The sequence below is a fragment of the Gorilla gorilla genome, chromosome 6 (genome assembly GCF_029281585.2).
Source record: "Gorilla gorilla gorilla isolate KB3781 chromosome 6, NHGRI_mGorGor1-v2.1_pri, whole genome shotgun sequence".
Lineage (NCBI taxonomy): Eukaryota > Metazoa > Chordata > Mammalia > Primates > Hominidae > Gorilla > Gorilla gorilla.
The window spans coordinates 51,968,623-51,989,118 of NC_073230.2; the positions used below are offsets into that span (position 1 = coordinate 51,968,623).

The window sequence follows — 20,496 nt, forward strand, 5'->3', positions numbered from 1 at the left end:
GCACCACACCTGGTTGACATCTGTATCCCCAGAAGGTCTGGTGCACAGTGGGCCGATGGGCAGGCCTGCGTGATGCTGTTCTGGAGAAGCAGTCTCGCCAGCTTCTGGGGCCGAGGGCACAGCAGAGGGGCTGGGGAAACAGGGGACATCCTGGAGGCAGCAGGAGTGGGCCACCCCAGGCTGGGCTCACTGGCTGCTGCCCCTCCACTGGAGCCAGACCTATGTCTGTCAGTAGCTGGCTGGTAGAGTGCAGGAGCTCTTATCTGTCAGACTCAATACCCTTTTTATATAACAAGAGTTTTCTTTTAAATGTCTTAAATTCCATTTTTTTTTTTTGAGACAGAGTCTCACTCTCACACAGGCTGGAGTGCAGTGGCGCGATCTCAGCTCACTGCCACCTCTGCCTCCCGGGTTCAAGCCATTCTCGTTCCTCAGCCTCCCAAGCAGCTGGGATTATAGGCATGTGCCACCACACCCAGCTGATTTTTATATATATTATTTTATTTTATTTTATTTTTAGTAGAGACGGGGTTTTATCATGTTGGCCAGCCGGTCTCGAACTCCTGATCTTAGGTGATCTGCCTGCTTCAGCCTCCCAAAGTGCTAGGATTACAGGTGTAAACCACTGAGCTCTGTCACCCAGGCTGGAGTGCAGTGGCATGAGTAGAGCTCACTGCAGACAACCTCCTGGGCTCAAGTGCTCCTTCCTGCCTCAGCCTCTGGAGTAGTTGGGACTACAGGTGCACACCACCTTGCCCAGTGGTTTTTTTTTTTCTTCTTTTAATTAATTAATTCATTTTTGAGACAGAGTTTCACTCTGTTGCCCAGGCTGGAGTGCAGTGGTGCAATCTCTGCTCACTGCAACCTCCGCCTCCTGGGTTCAAGCAATTCTTCTGCCTCAGCCTCCTGAGTAGCTGGGATCATAGGCACCCGCCATCATGCCCGGCTAATTTTTGTATTTTTAGTAGAGATGGGGTTTCACCATGTTGGCCAGGCTGATCTCGAACTCCTTACCTTTTGATCCACCTGCTTCAGCTTCCCAAAGTGCTGGGATTACAGGCATGAGCCACCGCGCCCAGCAGTGCCCCCCTCCTGTCCTTTTTTTTTTTAAGAGATGGGGTCTTGCTATGTTGCCCCAGGCTGGTCTCAAATTCCTGGCCTCAAGCAATCCTCCACCTCAGCCTCTCAAAGCACTGAGATTATAGGCGTGAGCCATCACTCTGGCCCATAACAAGTGTTTTATAACACCTCCTTTGTTATCTAGAAAAGAAATTCATTTTATCTATTTCAATTCAGTCATATAACCTACCTATGTATAGAATTTTAATAATTAATACAATGTCCTGAACTGTAATATAAAGGAGAAATAGAAAGCAATTGATATTAAAATGTGTTCCACTCTGTGAATGCTTGAGCATAACAGTAATGATAACAAAATAATCAGATGCTTGCACCAACTTATAAGGAATAATTTAGACTCAAGAGAACTAAGAAGAGCCAAAGCAATTCCACATGAGAAGTAGCAGAAAACAAGAAATCTGAAGGGGGACATGACTTTTCAAAATCACAACTTTGGGTTAAGATCTGAAGGAAACAAAACAGTTGTTCCTAATTAGCTGGGTAATATCTCTCATCAAAAAATGAATGAATGAAAATCACACAAATATCTTTCTATGTCACTGTGTTTTATGCTGCAGAAAGAGGGCATTAGGCCTACGCTTGGCTAACTCTAAATAGGCGTTCCACTGACAGGAGCATCTGGAGGGATCTTAGAAATCCAACATGTATCTGGGCCCCTACTCACTGGCAAACCTAAGTGGCTCTGACTGGACAGGACGGTGCTGAGACTGACCTGCAGCAGGACCAGCCTCATTCCCCTACTTCTCCAGAGCAGCACCTGGCCTGGCACTCCCTCTGCACACATTCCATGGGCAGGCAAGCAGGGGCCCAGGCCAGGCAGTGTACTGTCCACTGCTCTGCCATCCCCCATGACACCCCATTCCTGTTCCTACAGCCTGGTCTGTCACTCCTCACACTCCCCTTGGCACAGATGGCTGGAGGAGCTGTCTGGAGGGCATTGCGGAGATACTGAAGTGTCTTCATGCATGTGACGCAGACTCTTTATAGATTGTCCCCACAGTCCTAATGCACAGAAGTCAAAGAACAGTGGACAGGCCATGTTTAAAACTTTTAACATTTTTAATTAAAAAACCCACACAATCTTAGGTTGGGCATGGAGAGGGTGGCATGTCATATGATGGGGTCTTCCCTTGGGGTGTGCTGAATGCTGCTTGGGGTTTCTTCCTGAGCCAGCGCTGTGGGAGCTGAAGATGTAGGGCTGGCCCTTCTCCCCTTTGTGGGCCCCTTGGGGCAGAGGCTTGGGGGCTCTGTCTCTTGCACCTGCTGCGAGGGTCCATCCCAGAATCACAAGCCACTCAGGGATGGTGGTATGGGAGAGAAAAGGTCTCTGGGGGTATTCGAAACTTGACACCTCCTCCATGGAGCCCCCTCCCATTGCTCCCTGGGCCTCTTGAGCCTCAGGCAAGAAAATGGCCAGGACTGGGTGATGAGCAGCCCCTGGCTGCCCTTTTGGCCCAGTCTAGGTCTGGTCAAGCTGTTGGAGCTGCCTCCCCACACAGGATGAGTTCCCAGGGAAGTGAGGCCACAGCAGGATCCAGAGGGCACCCCTTCCCAGAGCCTGGGCCCAGGCGAGGCCAACAGCTCTGACAGTGTGGAAATGCAGCAAAGTCCTGAGTGAGCAACTCCCTTCTGGGAAGTTGATTCCAGCGAGAAAGGTGGGGGGCTTCCAGAGTCTCTGTTCCTGCTCCTGCCGCACCCCCGTTAGGGCCCTGGGGCTGTCCCACCGAAAAACTGAGGGAAGAGGCCCGCTAGGTTCCCCAGCGGTATGGCAGGCGGCCTGGGTCCTGACAAGGCCAGGCCTCCTGCCCCGCCAGGCTGCGAGCACGTGTGGGGAGCAGTTCCCCATGTAGCCTGGGTGCTGTGGGGCTGTGGCATCCTCCCTGCGCTTGCGGCCACTGCTCTCACTGGCCCAGCATGCAGGCCTTCTTACAGGCCACCGCCGAGACCAGGGCCGCGCCCCGGCCACTGCCCTCCTCCGACTCGATGAAGGTGATCTCGCAGCTGGGCGTCAGCCTGCGCACGCTGGCATGGAACTGCTCCTTGAAGCTAGGCAGAAGAGAAGCAGGGCTGCCGTCCCTCCTCCCACCCCAACCTCCACATTCATTACCGGGCGCCCTGCACGCAGTCGACCCTTCCCCCAAATCTAGGCCAAGGGGGACGAGAAGAGGACAACGAAATCTTGGAGCTTGGGAACCGCAAGGAACCTTGGAGCGCGCGCTTTTTGGGCCCCACTTTACCAGGGAGAGAGCGGGGCGGGCTCACCTGGGGTGCAGCTTGTACACGGAGCCATCCACGCCCACAGTGATGCGCATTACGTCCTCGCTGCGGCTCTCGCGCATGCGGTTGATGACGCCCGCCAGCCCTGCCGAGCACATGTGCGCAGCGCGCGTAGACACGCTCTCGCAGGCGCGGCGCACGATGTCGCAGTCGGTGGTCGAGGGTCGCAGCCCCAGCGTGCTCAGGATGTTGTAGATCTGCTTGCGGTCGCCCGTGTCGCTGCGGGGCGGGAGGAGGTAGGGCGGTCGCTGAGTGTCGCTCCGACAGTCCATCCCCCTCCAGCGGCGGCCTCTCGTTCTCCAGGGAGGGGCCCCGGCCAGCCGTTCCCCCAGCGGCGGCCTCTTTCCCTCGCTGAGCCGGGGCCCCTCTCTGGAGAAATGGGGGCGATCCCGCTCACCTCACCCAGCCAAAGCGTTTCCGCCAGGGACTGGTTAGTACTGCTCCCTCTAACTAAGCCCAGGGTCTCCGTCCTAACGTGGGGGTGTCAACCATGCCGCGCCTTGGGGTTGTGAGTGATGTGAGAGGATGGCCACGGCGGGCAGGGAGCACCGAGGAGACTCACGGATGGGGACCACTGCCCGGACGCAGGCTCGCCCCCATCCCTGCTCTTGGCATCCCCGTCCGGACCCCGCCTCCTCCCCTTGGGCCCTCCCCCTTCTCCCCGTCTCGGGCCCCGCCCCTCCCTTTGCATCCCCGTCCTGTCCCAGCCTCCTGCCCTTGGACCCGTCCCTGCCCCGCCCTCGCCTCCAGCGCCCGGCCTCGGGCCCCGCCCACTCCCCCGCCCCCTGTGCCCCGCCCCGGGCCCCGCCCACTCCCACGCCCGGAATCCCGCCCCAGGCCCTAGTTTCCCATCCCTGCGCCCCGGGCCTGGGACTCAGCGTCGCCCTGAGACCGAGTCTGCAGTGCCCGGGCGTCCCCAGCCCCTGCCCTTTGCACCCACCCTCCTCCTCCGCACACCTCTCCACCTGCGACACGAAGCGCGTCTCGAAGGCTCCGCGTGTGCGCAGCTGCTCGGAGGCCTCCCCGTGGAAGAGCAGGTTTTCGTCCACGAGCCTGAGCAGCACGAGCCGCACCAGCTCGCCCATGTACTTGCCACCTATGAGCTTCTCATACCTGGACATAGGGCAGGTCCATTACATCAGCAGGCACGAGGGAGGGCCCCTCATGCAGGTGGAAGCCGGGAGCCGGCCCCACTGCTCCCCATTGAGGTCACGAGGCGGCCACGTGGGGCACTGCGATCCCCACTCCCCCATCTGGTTCACGTCTTTCCCTCGTTAATGAGCCAGAGCTTTAGAAATGTCAGGGATTAGGAACGTGCACGTTCAAGTCAATCACGGGAGCAACTTTGGCCTGCCCCTGGGCCCACTGCAGTAAAGGGAAAGACAGATAGTTCAAAGACCCCATCCAGTCCCTCCGAAACCTTCCTTGCAGGGGGCCCTGCGCTGAGGACGGGACCTACAGCTTCAGTCCTCCTTTAGCTGCATCCAGAGCTGCTGTTCATTGGCCAGTTATGGTTGGGGAAACTAAGACTTGGAGGGTTAGTGCCCAGTCAGAGGCACGCACCATATTGCTGGCACTTTCTTGCTTAATCTATGACCTTCCGTATTTAATTTAAATAAATCGAATACTACTGACCTATAATAATAGAGGCCTGCGAGGGGCAGAGAGGACGCTAATAAAGTAATTAGCATAGGCCTGGCACAGCAGGTGGTAAACAAGTGATAGCCATGATTAATGATGAGCTCTCTGTGGGTTGGTTTCCAAGCTGTGTCTGTCAACCCGCAGCATTCCACAAAAGACTAATATTCTTTCTGTGAATGTGGCCAAATACATACTTTGGGGAATGTTGGGTTAAACCCAGAAACCTTGCTGGGGGCGTCTCAGAGCCTCCTCTGCATGCACGATCACCTGTCGGAAGGAAAGAGGTCTGGGCTTATCAAATCACAACTGGGACTAACCCTTCATCTCTCACAGGGGCAGGTCATGACTGAGCAGAAGGGATGGAGCTTACGAACGGATTGTCAGTTTGCTTTTCCCCAGAGTTGTTTAAAAACAAGCCCATTATCTGCAATGGCCCGGCTCCCATCTGCCGCTGCACCAGAGCGGCCCAGGGCCTGGGTTGTGGGGGAGGGGGGCATCCTTACAGCTGCTGACCGGGGTTTGCAGAGCTCTCGTCCACCAGGCGGTCATACTCCAGCAGGAACTCGTCCAGCTCGCCGGAGTCCCCGAAGGCGCCCCACTCGGTATTGACGCACATGCGGCCCTCGTCCCCCTCCACCAGCTCCACATTCTGCATCTCCTCCATGTAGCAGGCATTGCAGCCCGTGCCTGGGGTGGAGGTCGGGGGGACTGTCAGCGAGAGCTGCACTGCCCCGGAGTAGGGCCTGGTTCCTGCCCACAGGAGTCCCTCTCCCGCTCCCCCATGCCTGTCTCTGCTTTGCCTGGAACAATGGAAAGGCGGCTCTCCCTGGGGCTGGAAGACCTGGGTTGCTTCAGTGGCCAGGGACAGCTTTCTGGGCTGTCCTCTTTCCTAACAGGCAACAGTAACACTTTCCCTGCCTGTTACCTAGGTGGTTGGGAGGACTGAGAGAAACAGTGTGTATCAAAGAAATGGTTGTGGGACGTTATCATTTTATTTTGTCTGTGTACGACCCTTGTTTTCCGGCACTGCCCATGCACATGTTTGAGCTTCTTTGTCATGAGACATGTTTGGATGGCAACCCAAAGTGAGTAAGGCATGGTGTGGGCCCTTGGGAGCAGCCCAGAGGCTCCTGTAGACAATTCCGGATATGGAATTTTGTAATTTGCTGGCCCCTGTGCAGAGTGACAACATGGAGTCTTTTGTTCACAAGTTATTAAGAGTTTCAAACTGCTGACAGCAGAGCCTCAAGCTAGCATGACTGTGTGGGCTGCACAGCCCCAAAGCTGTCAGGGACAGCAACTCAAATGCTGGTCAGTCGAGCTGCCACATAGGAATCAGGGCTCAGTGATGCTTAGACTTCCAGTTTTTATTTATTTATTTATTTATTTGGAGACAGAGTCTCACTCACTCCATCACCCAGGCTGGAGTGCGGTGGCATGATCTTGGCTCACTGCAACCTCTGCCTCCAGGGTTCAACCAATTCTCCTGCCTCAGTCTCCTGAGTACCTGGGATTACAGGCATGCACCATCACACCCAGCTAATTTTTGTATTTTCAGTAGAGACGAGGTTACACCTTGTTGGCCAGCTAGTCTTCAACTCCTGACCTCAAGTGACCTGCCTGCCTTAGCCTCCCAAAGTGTTGGGATTACTGGCGTGAGCCACCTTGCCTGGCTGCCTTCTAGTTTTTTATGAACAAACAGAAATCCAGACTTTGACGTGAATTCTCCTAATTTTCAGATCTTGGTAATTGTTATAAACATGTTTTTAAACACTGAGCAGAGTCAAGAGTGGATGTGGGGCAGATGTGAGTGGTGGGTCACTCCTTGCCACCTCTGCCCCAGGAGGGGTTACGCCTGGGCCCAGCAGCTGCAGCTTGGCTTGGTGGGAATTCATGTGGAAGTGTCTTGGGGAGCCCCAGGCAGTTCCAGAGGAGAGGGTGGAAAGGGCTGGGGGGATCACAGCCAGGGATGGCTGGGGCTCACGTTTAGATGCTGGATTTAAAGACAACGTTCCTTCCGAAAGGTGAAAATGGAAGTAAGAGAAGTATAGAACCACACGGCTGTGCGCACAGCAGATAACTGATCTGATTGGATTGCTCCTCAGTGAAGGCTCGTTATAATGACCTCGGGAACTTCTGAGAAAGGTCCGAGTTGGTGTGGAAGACCCCTCTGCTGGGAGGGGCGGACTGCTGCTCCCTTTCCTGGTACCTGCCTTCACCTTGGGTGGGGGCAGGGGCAGGGGCAGGGGCAGGCCCGTGGAAAGACCATTCGGGTGGAGATGGCACCACTTTTGCTTATCCTCTTCCACTTGGACCAGTCTGTCCAGTTGGTCAATTTACCAGATAAGTGTTTTAATTATAATCCTGATGGGTGAGGTGGATATGCAGCTGGCATACCATCTGATGCAGGAATGTGGCATCATGGCATTGAGATGCTTCCTACTGTACACGGTGCTTCCATCTTGATACCCCAAGACCACCCAGTCTGTAGCACCAGGCTCTGCTCTGACATCACCGGTTGTTAAGTACTTTGGTCCTCACCCCACAGGGCCCCGTGAAGCCTGTTGTACAAAGGGAGCCTCGGCAGTCTGGAAGGGGCAGGGGTGCAAGGAGCCCTTACCCACGATCATGCCGACCTCGCACTGATGGTCTTCGTAGTAGCAGGAGATCATCGTGGCCACCGTGTCATTCACCATTGCCACCACATCCATTTCAAAGTCCTGCCAAGAAGCACAGAAGCTGCAGTGCTGGAAGCCAAGGAGAAAGGCAGGCAGTGCTGGGGTGGGTGGCCCAGGGCAGCCTCCCCGGCAGGTACAGGTGCCCCCTTACCCCTCTCCGTTTGATAGCGTCTCGCAGAAGCCCCACGACATTGTTCCCTTCTGCTCCTGAGGCCTTGAAGCCCTTGGTCCAGTTGAGAAGGATGCCCTGTGGGGAGAGAGAGGCCTCGTGGCTGCTAACATATACTGGAGGCAGGGTGCTAGGGCCTGTCACTACCTCCTGCACAGGGCCATAAAAGTATGCACCCTACTTTACAGCTGAGGAAACAGGCTCAGAGCAGCCCCATAGCTTTGAGAGGTGTTGGGAACGATTCTCCTTGAAGATATCATATTTCTGCAGGGCTGAGCCCCAGCCAATTTAAGAATGTTGTACTGCACAGCTCTGAGACGTCATCCCAGAGTCAAGGCAGGGCGTGGGGGGAGCAGCTCTGTGTAAAATCAGGATTTCCCTCCTGCAAGGCACCCCGCTGCATGCACAGGTGCCACCTGGCCCTCTCTGTCTCTGTAGGGACTGGGGCTTGGAAAACCACATGAGATGTTGCTTTGGCTGCTGCTTCTGCTGTGAGTGAGGATCTGGCTTTCTCCCTGACCCAAAGGTCTCGTGTTTTATGTGTGTGCATATATAACTGTGTGTGTGTGTGCATGCACAGATGTAACTGGCAGGCCATTTTGCTAGCTCGCAGGAAGGGTAGAATCTCAGTTCCTTCACATTTCTGACTCAGCTAGAGGCAGTGTGACATGACCGTGGCCTGCAGGTGACCCAGAGCCCGGCTGCCTGAGTTTGGGCCCCACCCTACTGCCAGCTGCTCTTTCCACTGGAGTGGGGTGATCACAGCTGGTGCCTCACAAGGCGCACAGCCAGAATTAGCTAATGTGATGCTTCTTTTCCACAGCATTAGAGGTGGCAGGTGACATGGCCACAATTTGAATCCAGATCTCCCTTCTGAGCACAGGGTATGGGGGCTACATTTGAAGGCAGAGTTCCTCTGGGGCTCCTGTGCCTCCCCTCATCTGCCTTCTGCCCCTCCACCTGGCCCACCTTATCGATGTCTTCGTGCCTCACAGGAAAGGAGAAGGTGAAGCCCAGGGGCAGCTTCTTGTGCTTCATCTGATGCTTGTCCAGGAAGTCGGAGATGCACTCAGAGATGTAGTCGAAGAGCTGGAAGATGTACGCCATGGTGACCATCTGGCATGGGGGGGTGCGCTGGCCGGCAGCCCTCCCCACGGCCTCATGCCAAGCTATTCCTCAGGGACACTGCACCACCTGGCCACTGAATGCCAGGCCTGTCCGCAGTTTCCCTCTCCTCTTCCGCTGCTGCTTGTTGGGCTCAGGCCCTAAGCCTCCCCCATGCCAGAGACCTGCTGACAGTGGCCCTCGGGACAAGGCAACACAGGGCAGGCTGGTCCCTGGCCCAGCTGTGCTCTGTCAGCCTAGCCCTCCCAGCTGAACCTTGTGAGGTCCAGCCTCAGGCCTGGCCGGCTATTCCTGAGGCTCCACATGGAGGCACATCCTTGATTTCTGTCTCCAGCACCCGGAGTCTCCTTTTCTACTTCTAGGGGCCCTGGCTACCCATCCTTACTGAAGACCAGCCCTGACTCCCCTCACACGGGCCTCTCCATGGAACTGGATACTGCTGAATGCTCTGCTGACTGACCAGGCTCCTCACTGGCTGCTGGGGCCAGGGAGGTCCCCACACCATCCCACTGCCTTGATTCACACCCAGCCCACAGACAGACTAGCAAGCTGCAGGGGTGTGAGGACGAGTAGCCACGGGCAGCCTCCTGCCTCCTGCCTCGGAGCCCTGCCCTTCCAGGAACTGGCCTTGGCCACGTGCTTGGCTGCAGCCAGGGCTCTGGCCTTGCCCAACTCCCCCTAGGCCTCATTCTGCTTCTATGTTCCCTGCACCCCAGTCCTCCCCATGGTCAGGGGTCCTTGCTGCCTCGGTAGACATTGTGATTGCTGTCACCCCACTTTCTGTGCATGCTGGTGGAGGGTGAGGGGTGGCCCTTGGAGAGGGGGCAGTGCACTGGCTGCCGGGTCACATTTCTGTTCTTACACATTGGTTTTTCCTCTGGTAAACTGGACAAGGTGTGACTGGCTGGGGTTCCTCTTGCCACTAACTCTTCCTCAGCTCGTTCCCCTCTCAATGCTGGCCAGATGGTGACTGTGGGACTTGGGGACATGTTGGCCAGTCCTGTTCACCCAGGCCTCCAGCTGCCTCTGAGGCTGGGTGGTCCTCCAGCCCCTGCTCTCCCCACCCCTGGTAGACAGGTGGCACCTCCCGTCAGGACTAGCTGGGCCCTGAGATCCTGCATGGCCTTGGCCCCCTGCCCCGGCCCCTGCGCTGCTCACCATCTCAGCAGTGCCGGTCATGGCGTCCTCGGGGATGGAGTACATCTGGTGTTTGGTCTTCACGCTCCACTGCCCCTCCTCACCTTCTCCCACCTTCACCAGCATCACCCTGAAGTTAGTGCCACCCAGGTCCAGGGAGAGGAAGTCCCCGACTTCTAAAGGCACAGAGAGAAGTGTGTCAGCCTCAGGGACACCCACAGGCTGGCCTTGGGCTGGGTGGGCCCCAGGTGACTGAGCCCGGATATTACAAAGAGGAGGAGGGAAGGCACAAGGGGACTAAGGGAGCTGGACAAGGGGCCACCAGACACCTGGGGACACCAGTGTCAACTGTGGAGGGGGTCAGAAGTCAGCCAGGGAAAAGTCAATGGGAAACTCCTGCCCTGGACAGTCACCAAGAGCCCAGGGACCAACTGAGGACCTAGTGCAATGGCCCAGCTGCAGAACTGGGCTGGGAGAGTTCCCTAAGTGCCCATGGGGAGCAGTGAGGTTTTTTTTTTTTTTTTTTTTTGGAGATGGTGTCTCACTCTGTCACCCAGGCTGGAGTGCAGTGGCGTGATTTTGGCTCACTGCAACCTCGGCCTCCCGGGTTCAAGCAGTTCTCATGCCTCACAGCCTCCCGAGTAGCTGGGACTACAGGAATGTGCCACCATGCCTGGATAATTTTTGTATTTTTAGTAGAGACGGGGTTTCACCATGTTGGGCAGGCTGGTCTCAAACTCCTGGCCTCAAGAGATCCGCCTGCCTTGGCCTCCCGAAGTGTTGAAGTTACAGGGGTGAGCCACTGCACCTGGCCAGGAGTGAGATTTAAAACACCAGTTTTCCTGAGGTTTGCCAGCTCCAGGGTGAGCCTGAGTGCCCCAGGGCCGGACCAGAGGAGCCAAGGATGAGAACTGGCCCAGGTCGAGGACTTCATTGCTCCCCAGGAGATTCTGTCTCGGGCTGGCTGTGAGTCTGGGAGTGCCTGGGGTGCTTCTCCCAGCTAGGGCTGAGCCCACAGCTGCTTCTGGATGAGGAGCCGGTTACCATGTGGTACCTGAGCCTTCTGGGGTGGAGCGCACGTAGGTGGGCAGCATCTTCACACTGGCCTCTTCATGGGTCTCCAGCCTCAGGCCACGGTCCATCTCCTTCTGCATCCGTCTCATGACCTTCTTCAAGTCCTCCTCCTGCAGCTGGAACTCTGCCAGGATCTGCTCTACCTGCACAGGGAGGGGGATGGGAGCAGTCGGGCTGGGGAGGGGGTAGGCTGGGGACCTCAGGGTGGGGCTGTCACCAGGCATCTGCACACCGAGGGCCTCACGGGGCATTTCCCCCACACGCCATGGGCCTCCTCCTGTCTTCTGACCCCGGGGTCAGGATGACCCATCATCTCAAACTTTACTACAGGTAAAACCAGCTGGAAAGTCAGAAGAGCAGAGTCTGGTACCAGCCACTCAACAAATGCAGCCCACAGCGTGTTGGAGGGGTGAGCAGCAGATGGCAGAGTAGCTTCTGTCCCTGACGATATCCCTGTGGCACAGCGTCCTGTAGCACCCTGCTTCGTCCCTCAGGTCAGAGCCAGGGAAAGGAGGGGCTAACTGGGAGAGCTGGCGAGGTGGGGCTTGAGCCACCTGTCTGGAGGGTGCCAGGCAGCTGGCATTGCTGTCAGAGAGACCCAGTCCTCCTACTTGGGATTTACACAAGAAAATAAACGGGCCTGTCTGCACAGGTGTGCTAAGGGCCAGCCAGGAGTGAGCGTGAGTGTCTAGAAGGAGGTGTCTGCTGACTGAAGCCATCTGTGGCATGGGCACACTGGGCCACAGAACAAAGAGGGTCCCTATGCACTGATGTGAGAGATGCCTGGGCACACGAAGCTCAGATCTGATACTGCCACTCCCGTGAGCATGGACGGCCCATGGTGTGGCTGCTGGCTCTCCACATGGCAGTGTGAGGACAGGCCGTGAGTGCAGATGTGACTCTGCCTATGCATCCCCAGCAAGCTGGGGTGTGGACAGCTATGTGTCTGTCCACTGGGCACCCTAGTGCTATTCATGGAGAAAAGGCCATGTTAATGTGCTGGTTATCTCTGGGCAGTGGTGAGAAAAATAATCATAAGAATATTTTCATCTTGAATCAAAAAGAAAAAGGAAAGATGCTCTGATAAAAGCCATGGATCCATTCCACAAAAACTCACACACTTTTTCCCACAGTCTTACGCATAAGCTCAGAGGGTTGGAGATGCTCTGAATGCCAGCCAGGAGGCAACACGGCCATTTTCCTCTTCTTCCTCAGTTTTTAGAACTCAGATTTTGTTGGTGTGGGGAGCACATTGGGCCATGATTAATCTAAGGGGCACAGCAATTCTATACTCCTCTTACTGATGATCGGTCTAGAGTTGGGCATTTCACCCAGTTCTGGCCAATGACAGGTGAAGGGAAGCCTGATTTTAGCAGGGGGAGGAGCTTCAGTGTCCCCCTAAATTTGTAAACACAGCTGTGTAAGGATGTGATGGTCAGCGCTGTGATAGCCACCCTGCAACCATGAAGAAACAAGGCCAGAGGTTAAAGCTGTTAGCATACTGCGAATGTAGGGAAGAGAGAGTAATACCAGATCCACCCTCCACATGCAGCTTATGGGAGCAGACGCAAAGCACTTACGCCACAGTGAGTCAGGTGTTTGGCTTCCTGCAGCCCAAAGCATTCCTAATAGATACAGATCTTTAGTTAAGAACCATGTCTCTTAATGAGGCCCCACATGTAAAATTTAAACTCAGGCAAGGTCAGAAAGGGATGGGGCTGATAAAGTCTGTGACAAAAGACACAGAATCAAACACCCATGTTGGCTGAGCAGGCACTGTTCCGAGGCTGTGAGCATGGGTGGGAGTGCACGCCCTCCCCGACCCCTAACCCTCCAATCCAACTGCCCCTGCGGAGCACACCCCTGGAGATGTCCTCAGGGCTCTGTGGAACAATCCAGGCTGTCCTCAATGCCCCACAGCTACAACCTTTGCCTCCTCTGTCTTTCTTTCCTACACCCACCAATGTAGAGGATGCCAGGAACTAACTGTGAAGGCATCTGTCATTTGCTGAATTCCTCCATATGCCAGGCCCTGTATTAGGTGCCTCACATAGCAGCCTCACACACTATGCCCTGTCACCACAGCACCGGGGAGGAGGTGCCAGCAGCACCCATCTTGCAGATGAAGAAAGGCTTACAGAAGTCATTTGTGCAGGCATGGGCAGCCAGCACACCATGGTGAGGCCAGCACCCAAATCCATGCACACAGTGGCTACTGGCAGGAAGTCCTAGGACCCAATTATAAGATACCTGTGGGCTCTCAACAAAAGTGATGCTGCTCTTGCAAAGGTCCAGCCCTCACACCTGCCTGGCACCACCCTTGTGCCTCTCTCCAAGTGGCCCATCCTGGCAGCCACGGACCTGGACTCTGGTCCTTTGGCCCCAGTTTCTTCATGGGAGGAGCCAACATTTCAGTCTGAGGTCTTGGCGGAGGACAATGGCATGGAGCCTATGCCCAGGTGGCTGATCAGAGTGTGGCTGTATTGTCAGACAGTTGGGGCCCTTGAGTGATCCTCCCTTGCAGGGCTGTGGGGAGAACTGGCCCAGCCCTTGGAGAATAAGGAGAGCTAGGTACAAGTTGGCTGTTGTTTCTCTTATCACATGTTGGGAGGCTGGGCCCCGTAGGGTGTCGAGGAGGCTCAAGTCTTCCCCCTCTGTATCAAGGCCCGTGTGTGGCCCTGCCACTGACTGGGTGAAGTCCTGGCTGTACTGCCTTCTAGGCCAGAAAGTTCTCCCCGAGGAATCCTGGTATTGGATGATGTCAAACTGATACCATCTGTTCAGAGGGCAATTTGGAGTTTCTCTAAGTTTAACTTTGATCTGACAGTTTCTCTCCTAAGAATCTGTTCTGCAGCAAGAGGGCTGCAGGCATTTCCAAGATACACAGGGGGGTGTCCTCTTGCTGCAACAGTGAGGACCCTCATATTCACCGTTGGGGACTTTAAATCAACACCAGGACACTTACCGCAGGGCCTCTTGTGGCCTTTCCCGTGAAGGAGACGTATAGGCATAAGTGAAAACGTGAGATGGGACCTGAGGTAGGACCTGATCCCATTTCTGTAAATAAAGTTGCATCTGGCCTGTGAATCTGATTTGTTCTGTATAATATTCTCAAAAGCTTAAATTTGCTGCCACCACTTAAAATCTATTTAAAATAGAGACACTTTTACACAAAAATCTGGATTTCTGTAAAAGTAGGTCTGTGTTCTCTGTGGGCTGCAGGGAAGCAGGGGACATGGGGTGGGGGAGCCTGTCTCCCCACAGTGGCAGAACCGGCCAGGGTCTCCTGGCACAGGGCTCTTATCTGGGCCCCGCCCTAGCCAGATGCTGCAGGGTCTCTGCGTTGTCCACACCGCAGGGCCTATGAGGACCCCTCACACACTTCCCAGTTGGCATCGGTTGGAGGATAGATGCTGTCAGCTTCCGAGGCTGCAGTCACCAGTAGACCTGGGGGTTCACCTCTCATGTGGGGAGCATCCTCCAAAGGTGAGCCTTGTTCTTGGTGGGAACAAGCCCTTTCCTCAGGGTGCATCTGGGCCTGCAGAAGTTCCCCTCCTGGTGCAACCCCAGAGGAGGAAGCTCTGACCCAGCTTGGTCTCACAAGCCTGGGGGTCACGTTGTGGAGCAGAGGTTGGCCTCACAGACTCCCAGGACAAGCCCAATGGCAGGGACTGAGGCTGATGCACACTTCCTGTGTGCCAGACCTGCTCCGGGCACCCCTCCCTATTATTGCTACAGCCACCCTGGGACATGGGTACTTTTATTATCTCCTTTTTTTATAAGTGAGGAAACTGGACACAGAGGTACAAACCCTTCCCCAAGCCCACAGAACCATAGGCCACAGAGGAGTTTGAACCCAGGCACTGGCTCCAAGCTTTCCTCTCACCTGGCCAGGCTGCATCCTGCCTGACTTCAGGCCCAGCACCAAGCTGTTCCTGGTGCCCAGACCCCAGCTACAAGTATCTGTCTGGCGAGCCTCATGCTGGGTGTCTGTGCAAGCTTACAGGGCTTTCCCAAGCAGTCTAGGAAATGTGGTGGTAGCTGGGGAGCCCTGACAGCCTGGCGCCCCAGGTGTAGCCTCGGAAGAAGAGCACAGACAGAGCCTGTCCCTCCCCCTGGCAGCCTCTGGGAGGCAGCCCCAGCCAGCTTGCAGAGGTTTCTCTTGCTGACCTCACCCAAGAGGTCACAGGACACATAATCAGGGACCACAGCCAAACGTACAACTTTTCTTGCCTGAAGACGCCCCCACACTCCCTGCAGGGCATCTGACCCTCATCTCTTCAGCAGATGCTCACTGAATGCCAGGTGCGGCACAGGGCACAGAAGCAGAGTTGACAGTGGAACCAACCCCTCTCAAGGGCGGGGATCTGCAGGAAAGAACCTCAGTCAAGTTGGGGACAGGCTGGGGGGTGAAGGAATGGGGACAGATGAAGAGGGACGAGGTCGGGCAGCTGCTGCCAGAAGATGGGAGCAGGGGACCTGCACTGAGGCTGGAGCAGAGGTGGGGAGGGAGGGAGTGAGGCTGAGCTGTGAGCAGCAGGAGGTGAGAAGCCTGGAGGCTCCGGGCTGCAGAGCAGGGGCATCTTGGGGCAGGGTGGAAGCAGGGCGTCAGGCTGTCCTAACAATCCCTGTGCAGGGATGGTGGGCGCAGGCTTGGTGAAAGCGGTAAGAGTTTAGACTTATTCTGAAGGGAGGTGGGAGGGGCTGAGGAGAGGAACAGAAGGGCCTGGGAAGAAGAGGTTCCATCTGACCTGGGAGTTGGGTTGTGGGAGTTGGGATCTTGGTCTGGGCATGTTAACACATCTGCCAGCCAAGGGGCGATTTGTTCCAAGTAGCAGTTGGCCATGTGAGGCCCGAGTTCAGAGGAGAGTCTGGCTGGAGAGGTAGATGTGGAGCCATCAGTACAGAGACAGTCCTTAAGGCCACTGGCCTGGACATGGTCACCAGGGTGTACAGGTTGGATAGCAGTGGGAGAGGCGGAGCTGGTCGGGCAGGGCTGCCAGGGGCAGGATGCTGTCCCTTTTATGCAGTGAGCAGTGCTTTGTGACCCCACCTCCAGAACGCAGTAAAAAAGGCAGGATGCCTTCTAGTGCCGCCTTTGGCAGATGTGGACTGAGGAACTGTCTATTCCAGCACTGGGAGGGGCCGGCTGGTGGAGCTGTGGGTCCCTGAGGAAATGGCCAAGGGCCAGGGCAGTCCCTGGGCAGCCGCTGCAGGCCTGGGGGCTCCAGAGCCCATCTGAGTGCCAGATGTCCAGCTGTAGCCTAGCCCCCTCCATTCCCGGGCCCTCAGGTGGCTATGTACACAGAAGTGAGTGGCCTTGGGCTAGTGCCCACATTCTCCTGAGGGACAGAATCCCTGATCCACCAACCCCTGGAAATGCCATGCAGAGCCCCCAGAGAGCCAGACAGCCCTGGGCAGCCAGCCAGCTCCCCCCATAAAAGCCCCAGGCCAGGCCCCGGACACTGGTGTCCTGGGTCACTGTTAGCTCCAGGAATAAGTACCCTAGAACCCCTCGAGAGGCTGGACACTGGATAGCCACAGTGAGGAGGGGTGGTAGGTGGAGGGCCAGTGGCAGGCAGAGCTGCCCTAGCCAGGACCCCCAAGGCCCGTGTGCCTCCTTCCAAGGTGCCCCAAGCCTGCTCGCCTTCCCTGCCCCCAGCCTTAGTTTTGGTAATCTGCAAAACCAAGGGCCCTGCCCTGGGTGCTGCTCTCCCAGTGCAAAGTCCCTAACTTTGGTGTGACCCTTACCAGAGTCAAGGCTGTCTGGGCCTGGCTCCTTGTGACATCCATCGCCATCTCTCCGAGGGGCTAAGAGGTAGATGCTTTGGGAGGCAGAGATGCTCCTGCCTGCTGAGGCCTAGCACATGCTGTAGCCTTGGAGCGTAAGGCCCGCCTGTGGCAGCAACGGCTGCTTGGATGGAGAGCTGCCTGAGGCTGGCAGCCCAGGGCTTCTGCACTGAAAGGGCTCAGCCTGGCGGCTGCTCAAATACTCTGCCCCCTGCCATGGGGTCAGAGGCAGGGCCAGAAAGGGAGGGTAGGCCCATGTGGGGTAAGAGTTGACAGGGCCACGGGGACAGAGCCATGGGGCAGCCGGCCACACTCTGTGAACATGGGGTAGGGACTGCTGCCCAGCAGGAGGGGGTGTGCAGAGACAGCCTACCCATCTTCCATTCCTCAGCCTTGTGTGGGCAGAAAGTCACCAGGCTGCCTTGGCCACAGAACACTTACTGAAATGCCCTTGGACAGGGAGGGGATCCTAAGGGGGCCTGGCCCGCGCCGGTGCAGGTCTGGACTTGCTCTTGGAGGCAAAGGGATCCCCAGTGGATTTTCATCTGCATAGAGGTTCGATTTGCATTTCATACAATCCAGGGGTCTGTATGGAACTTGGGGAAGGGGTGGTGGAGGAAGGTGGCCAACTGATCAAAAACAAACAAAAAACAGGGGTATCATTCTTAATTTTGTGACTGCAAAGTCCAGGCCTCAGGCTTGCTTTGGGTGCCTCCATGGGCATAGACCATGACTTCCAGGCTCTGGCCCAGGCCTCTCCTTGGGCTCACCTGGGAGTGACATCCGCATGCTATGTACTTGCTGGCACCTGCCAAAGCCTGCTAAAATTAGCTGGAGCTGGCAAGTGGGTCAGGGTATGGAGGGTGCCTTGTCAGAGTGCCAGGTCTCTCGCCAATGGCCAGAGTGATCACTCCCAAGAAAGCCCTTGATACAATTGATCCCTTTCCCAATATAGAGCAGAGATGGCCTCATCAGATCTCATGTGACAGGCCACTGACCCCCACAGCCCCCAGTTCTGAGCTACTGTTTGCTCATGGGGGCAGGGCTCACACCCAGGTTTGGAGTGGCACTGGGGCCTTCTTCTTGTTCAGCCAGGCCAAGAAGCAGCCACCCAGCGAGACTTGCCCTTCTTCTGGGCCAAGCACACAGCACAGGGGAAGAGAATCTAAATTCAGTTCTCAAGAAAGGCTGAGGATGTGTACAAAGGCTGAAGCTGAGGCAAGTGGGCCCCCTTTCTTGGTTGACTGAACTGCCATGCCCTCTCTAGCCCCTATTTAGAGCAACAGGCATCCCCTAGAGTTCCTTTCTCGGAGCCACATGCTGATATTCATTGGCATCCATGAGGCCAGAAAGCGGCCCAACACCCCTACTTCCCCACACTGTCTAATTCTCTGGGACCAGATTCTCATGACTCATGCCAGCCCTCCTGGGCACCCACCCTTGTCCTGTCTCAGTGCCTCCTCTTCAGGATAAGGGGTGACACCAACAGGTCTGTACTGCACTGGAGTTGAGAGTCATTGTAGCAGGAACAGTTCCTGCTTTCCAGGAATTTTGGAAGGGCAAGCCTGTCCAGAACCTGTCCGGAGAAGAGGGGCCAAGAAGGGGAGGGCCTCAGAGATGATGGCTCATGGAGGATGACCAGGACATGCTTAGAGTCTTCAGTAGCTCAAGGGCTGTCCCGAGGAGGATGGATGAACATTGTTTCTGCTTAGAGCTTTCTAAAAAGACAGAACTGTGCAGCTGTGGGCTAGGATGTCTCAGTAGATAGTGAACTCCCCATTTAATGGGGAGAGAAAGACAAGAGCAGAATCAGAAGGGACCTTGCTCTATGTCCCAGTGGTGCCCCCATTTCTTAGTTGCTCAGGGTTCTGATTGACAGACATGACTTGATTTTCTTTTTCATTCATCAAAAGAAAATAATATGACAAGTTTGGTGATGGATATTCAAGATGATTAATTCTACTATCAAAAAACGAGACACAACCCACATATCCAACTACAGGAGGTTGGTTAAATAAATTATGCTACACTTATATGTAGTCATTAAAAATGGTAAGATTTATCTGCTCTATTGGCATGGAAAGATGTTCATGACATACTGTTGAAAGGGAATGCGTAGCCGCCCTTGAAGCTGGCCTTCAATTAGCCCTGCTTCTGGTATTCACCCCATGGTATAGTCCCTTCCATGCAGAATAGGTCTAGCCTGTGTAACTAATATGATAATGCAGAAATGGTGGAGAATGACTTTGGAGCCTAAGCCAGAAAAGACCCTGTGGTTTCTGCCTTGTTCTCTCCTGGACTGTTCCCTCTGGGGGAAGCCAACTGCTATGCTATGAGGTTGCCTACAAGAACTCTGGGAAGATCCATTGAGAAGAAGCGAAACCTCTTGCCAATATGCAGCTCCAACTTGCCAGCCATGTGAGTGGACCACTTTGGAAGCAGCTCCTCTGGCCCCAGTCAAGCCTTCAGGTGATGCAGCCCCAGCCAACACCTTGACCTCAGGAGAGACACCAAGCCAGACCACCCAGCTAAGCTGCTTCTGAATTCTTGACCTACAGAAACTGTGTGAGATAACAAAGGTTTGTTGTTTCAAGCTACTATGGTTTTTTTAAAAAACACTTTATGAAATAAAATTTTGTTATTACAGAACAAATAAGTTTAGAAACCATTTTCTATCTTTTAGCATATGGTCCAGATATAGGACAGTGTCATACCACATTCTTGTCATCATAATACATGGAAAGGTGAAGCCACTAAGTTTTGAGGCAGTTTGTTATACAGCAATAGATGACTAACACAGGGGAAGAACAGGAAACATAGTATGATCCATTTTTGTCATATATACAATATAGATAATATATGTATTGGGAGGAAATATACCAAAATGGTGACAGTAATTATCTTGATGATGGTGGTATGAGGATTTTAATTTATTTTCCTTTTTGCTTATCTGTATTTCCTACCTTTTCTGCAGTAAATGGGTATTAATGGAGTAATATTTAACAATGAAGTTAAAAAAGAAAGGTTGAGACTTATCTGCCATTTTGCACAGAAGCAAGCCTGGAGGCCCAGATTCTAAAGGGTAGAGGTTCACAGTTAAATGAGCCAAACTGCTAGACCCCATATGCCATTGGGAAAGATATTGGGAGCCAGGAAACCAGGGAACCCAAAGTGTCCACCCTTCCACCACTGGCCTGTTCCCTGATACCCTCAGTACCAGCTGGGCACCAAGTGTGGGCACACTGATGCAACAGGGCCTGGAGGTCAGCATGATGTTGCAAGTGTTTGCTTACAGCAGGGTAGACCTGAGACCGGCTGTGCTCTTGTGCTAAGGGGCAGGCTAAGGGCCTGGTGAGTGGGAGGGTATTAGGCAGTGGCTGATGGCCAGGACATCAGGGAAAGAGGCAAGGGGAGAGGAGCCGAGAGACAGCAGAGCATGCCAGGATCAAATGACCACAACTAGTG

At 55.0% G+C, this 20,496-nt stretch overlaps 1 protein-coding gene across 2 annotated transcripts in view; it reads right to left on the reverse strand.

Annotated features, from left to right (window-relative positions):
• Nucleotides 1-2,180: 2,180 nt before the first annotated feature.
• Nucleotides 2,181-20,496, reverse strand: part of GCK (glucokinase) — a 54,687-nt gene continuing 36,371 nt past the window's right edge. The window contains exons 3-11 of one of the 2 annotated variants that reach the window (XM_004045372.4): nt 11,222-11,384; nt 10,189-10,343; nt 8,875-8,994; nt 7,888-7,983; nt 7,679-7,778; nt 5,562-5,745; nt 4,375-4,530; nt 3,403-3,636; nt 2,181-3,186 (exon numbers count right to left, since the gene is read on the reverse strand). In XM_004045372.4, coding sequence (XP_004045420.2) covers nt 3,042-3,186; nt 3,403-3,636; nt 4,375-4,530; nt 5,562-5,745; nt 7,679-7,778; nt 7,888-7,983; nt 8,875-8,994; nt 10,189-10,343; nt 11,222-11,384 — 1,353 coding nt within the window. In that variant the 3' untranslated portion in view covers nt 2,181-3,041. Of the gene's footprint in view, nt 3,187-3,402; nt 3,637-4,374; nt 4,676-5,561; nt 5,746-7,678; nt 7,779-7,887; nt 7,984-8,874; nt 8,995-10,188; nt 10,344-11,221; nt 11,385-20,496 lie in introns of those variants that run through there. The other variant, XM_055347752.1, reaches the window with a different exon arrangement.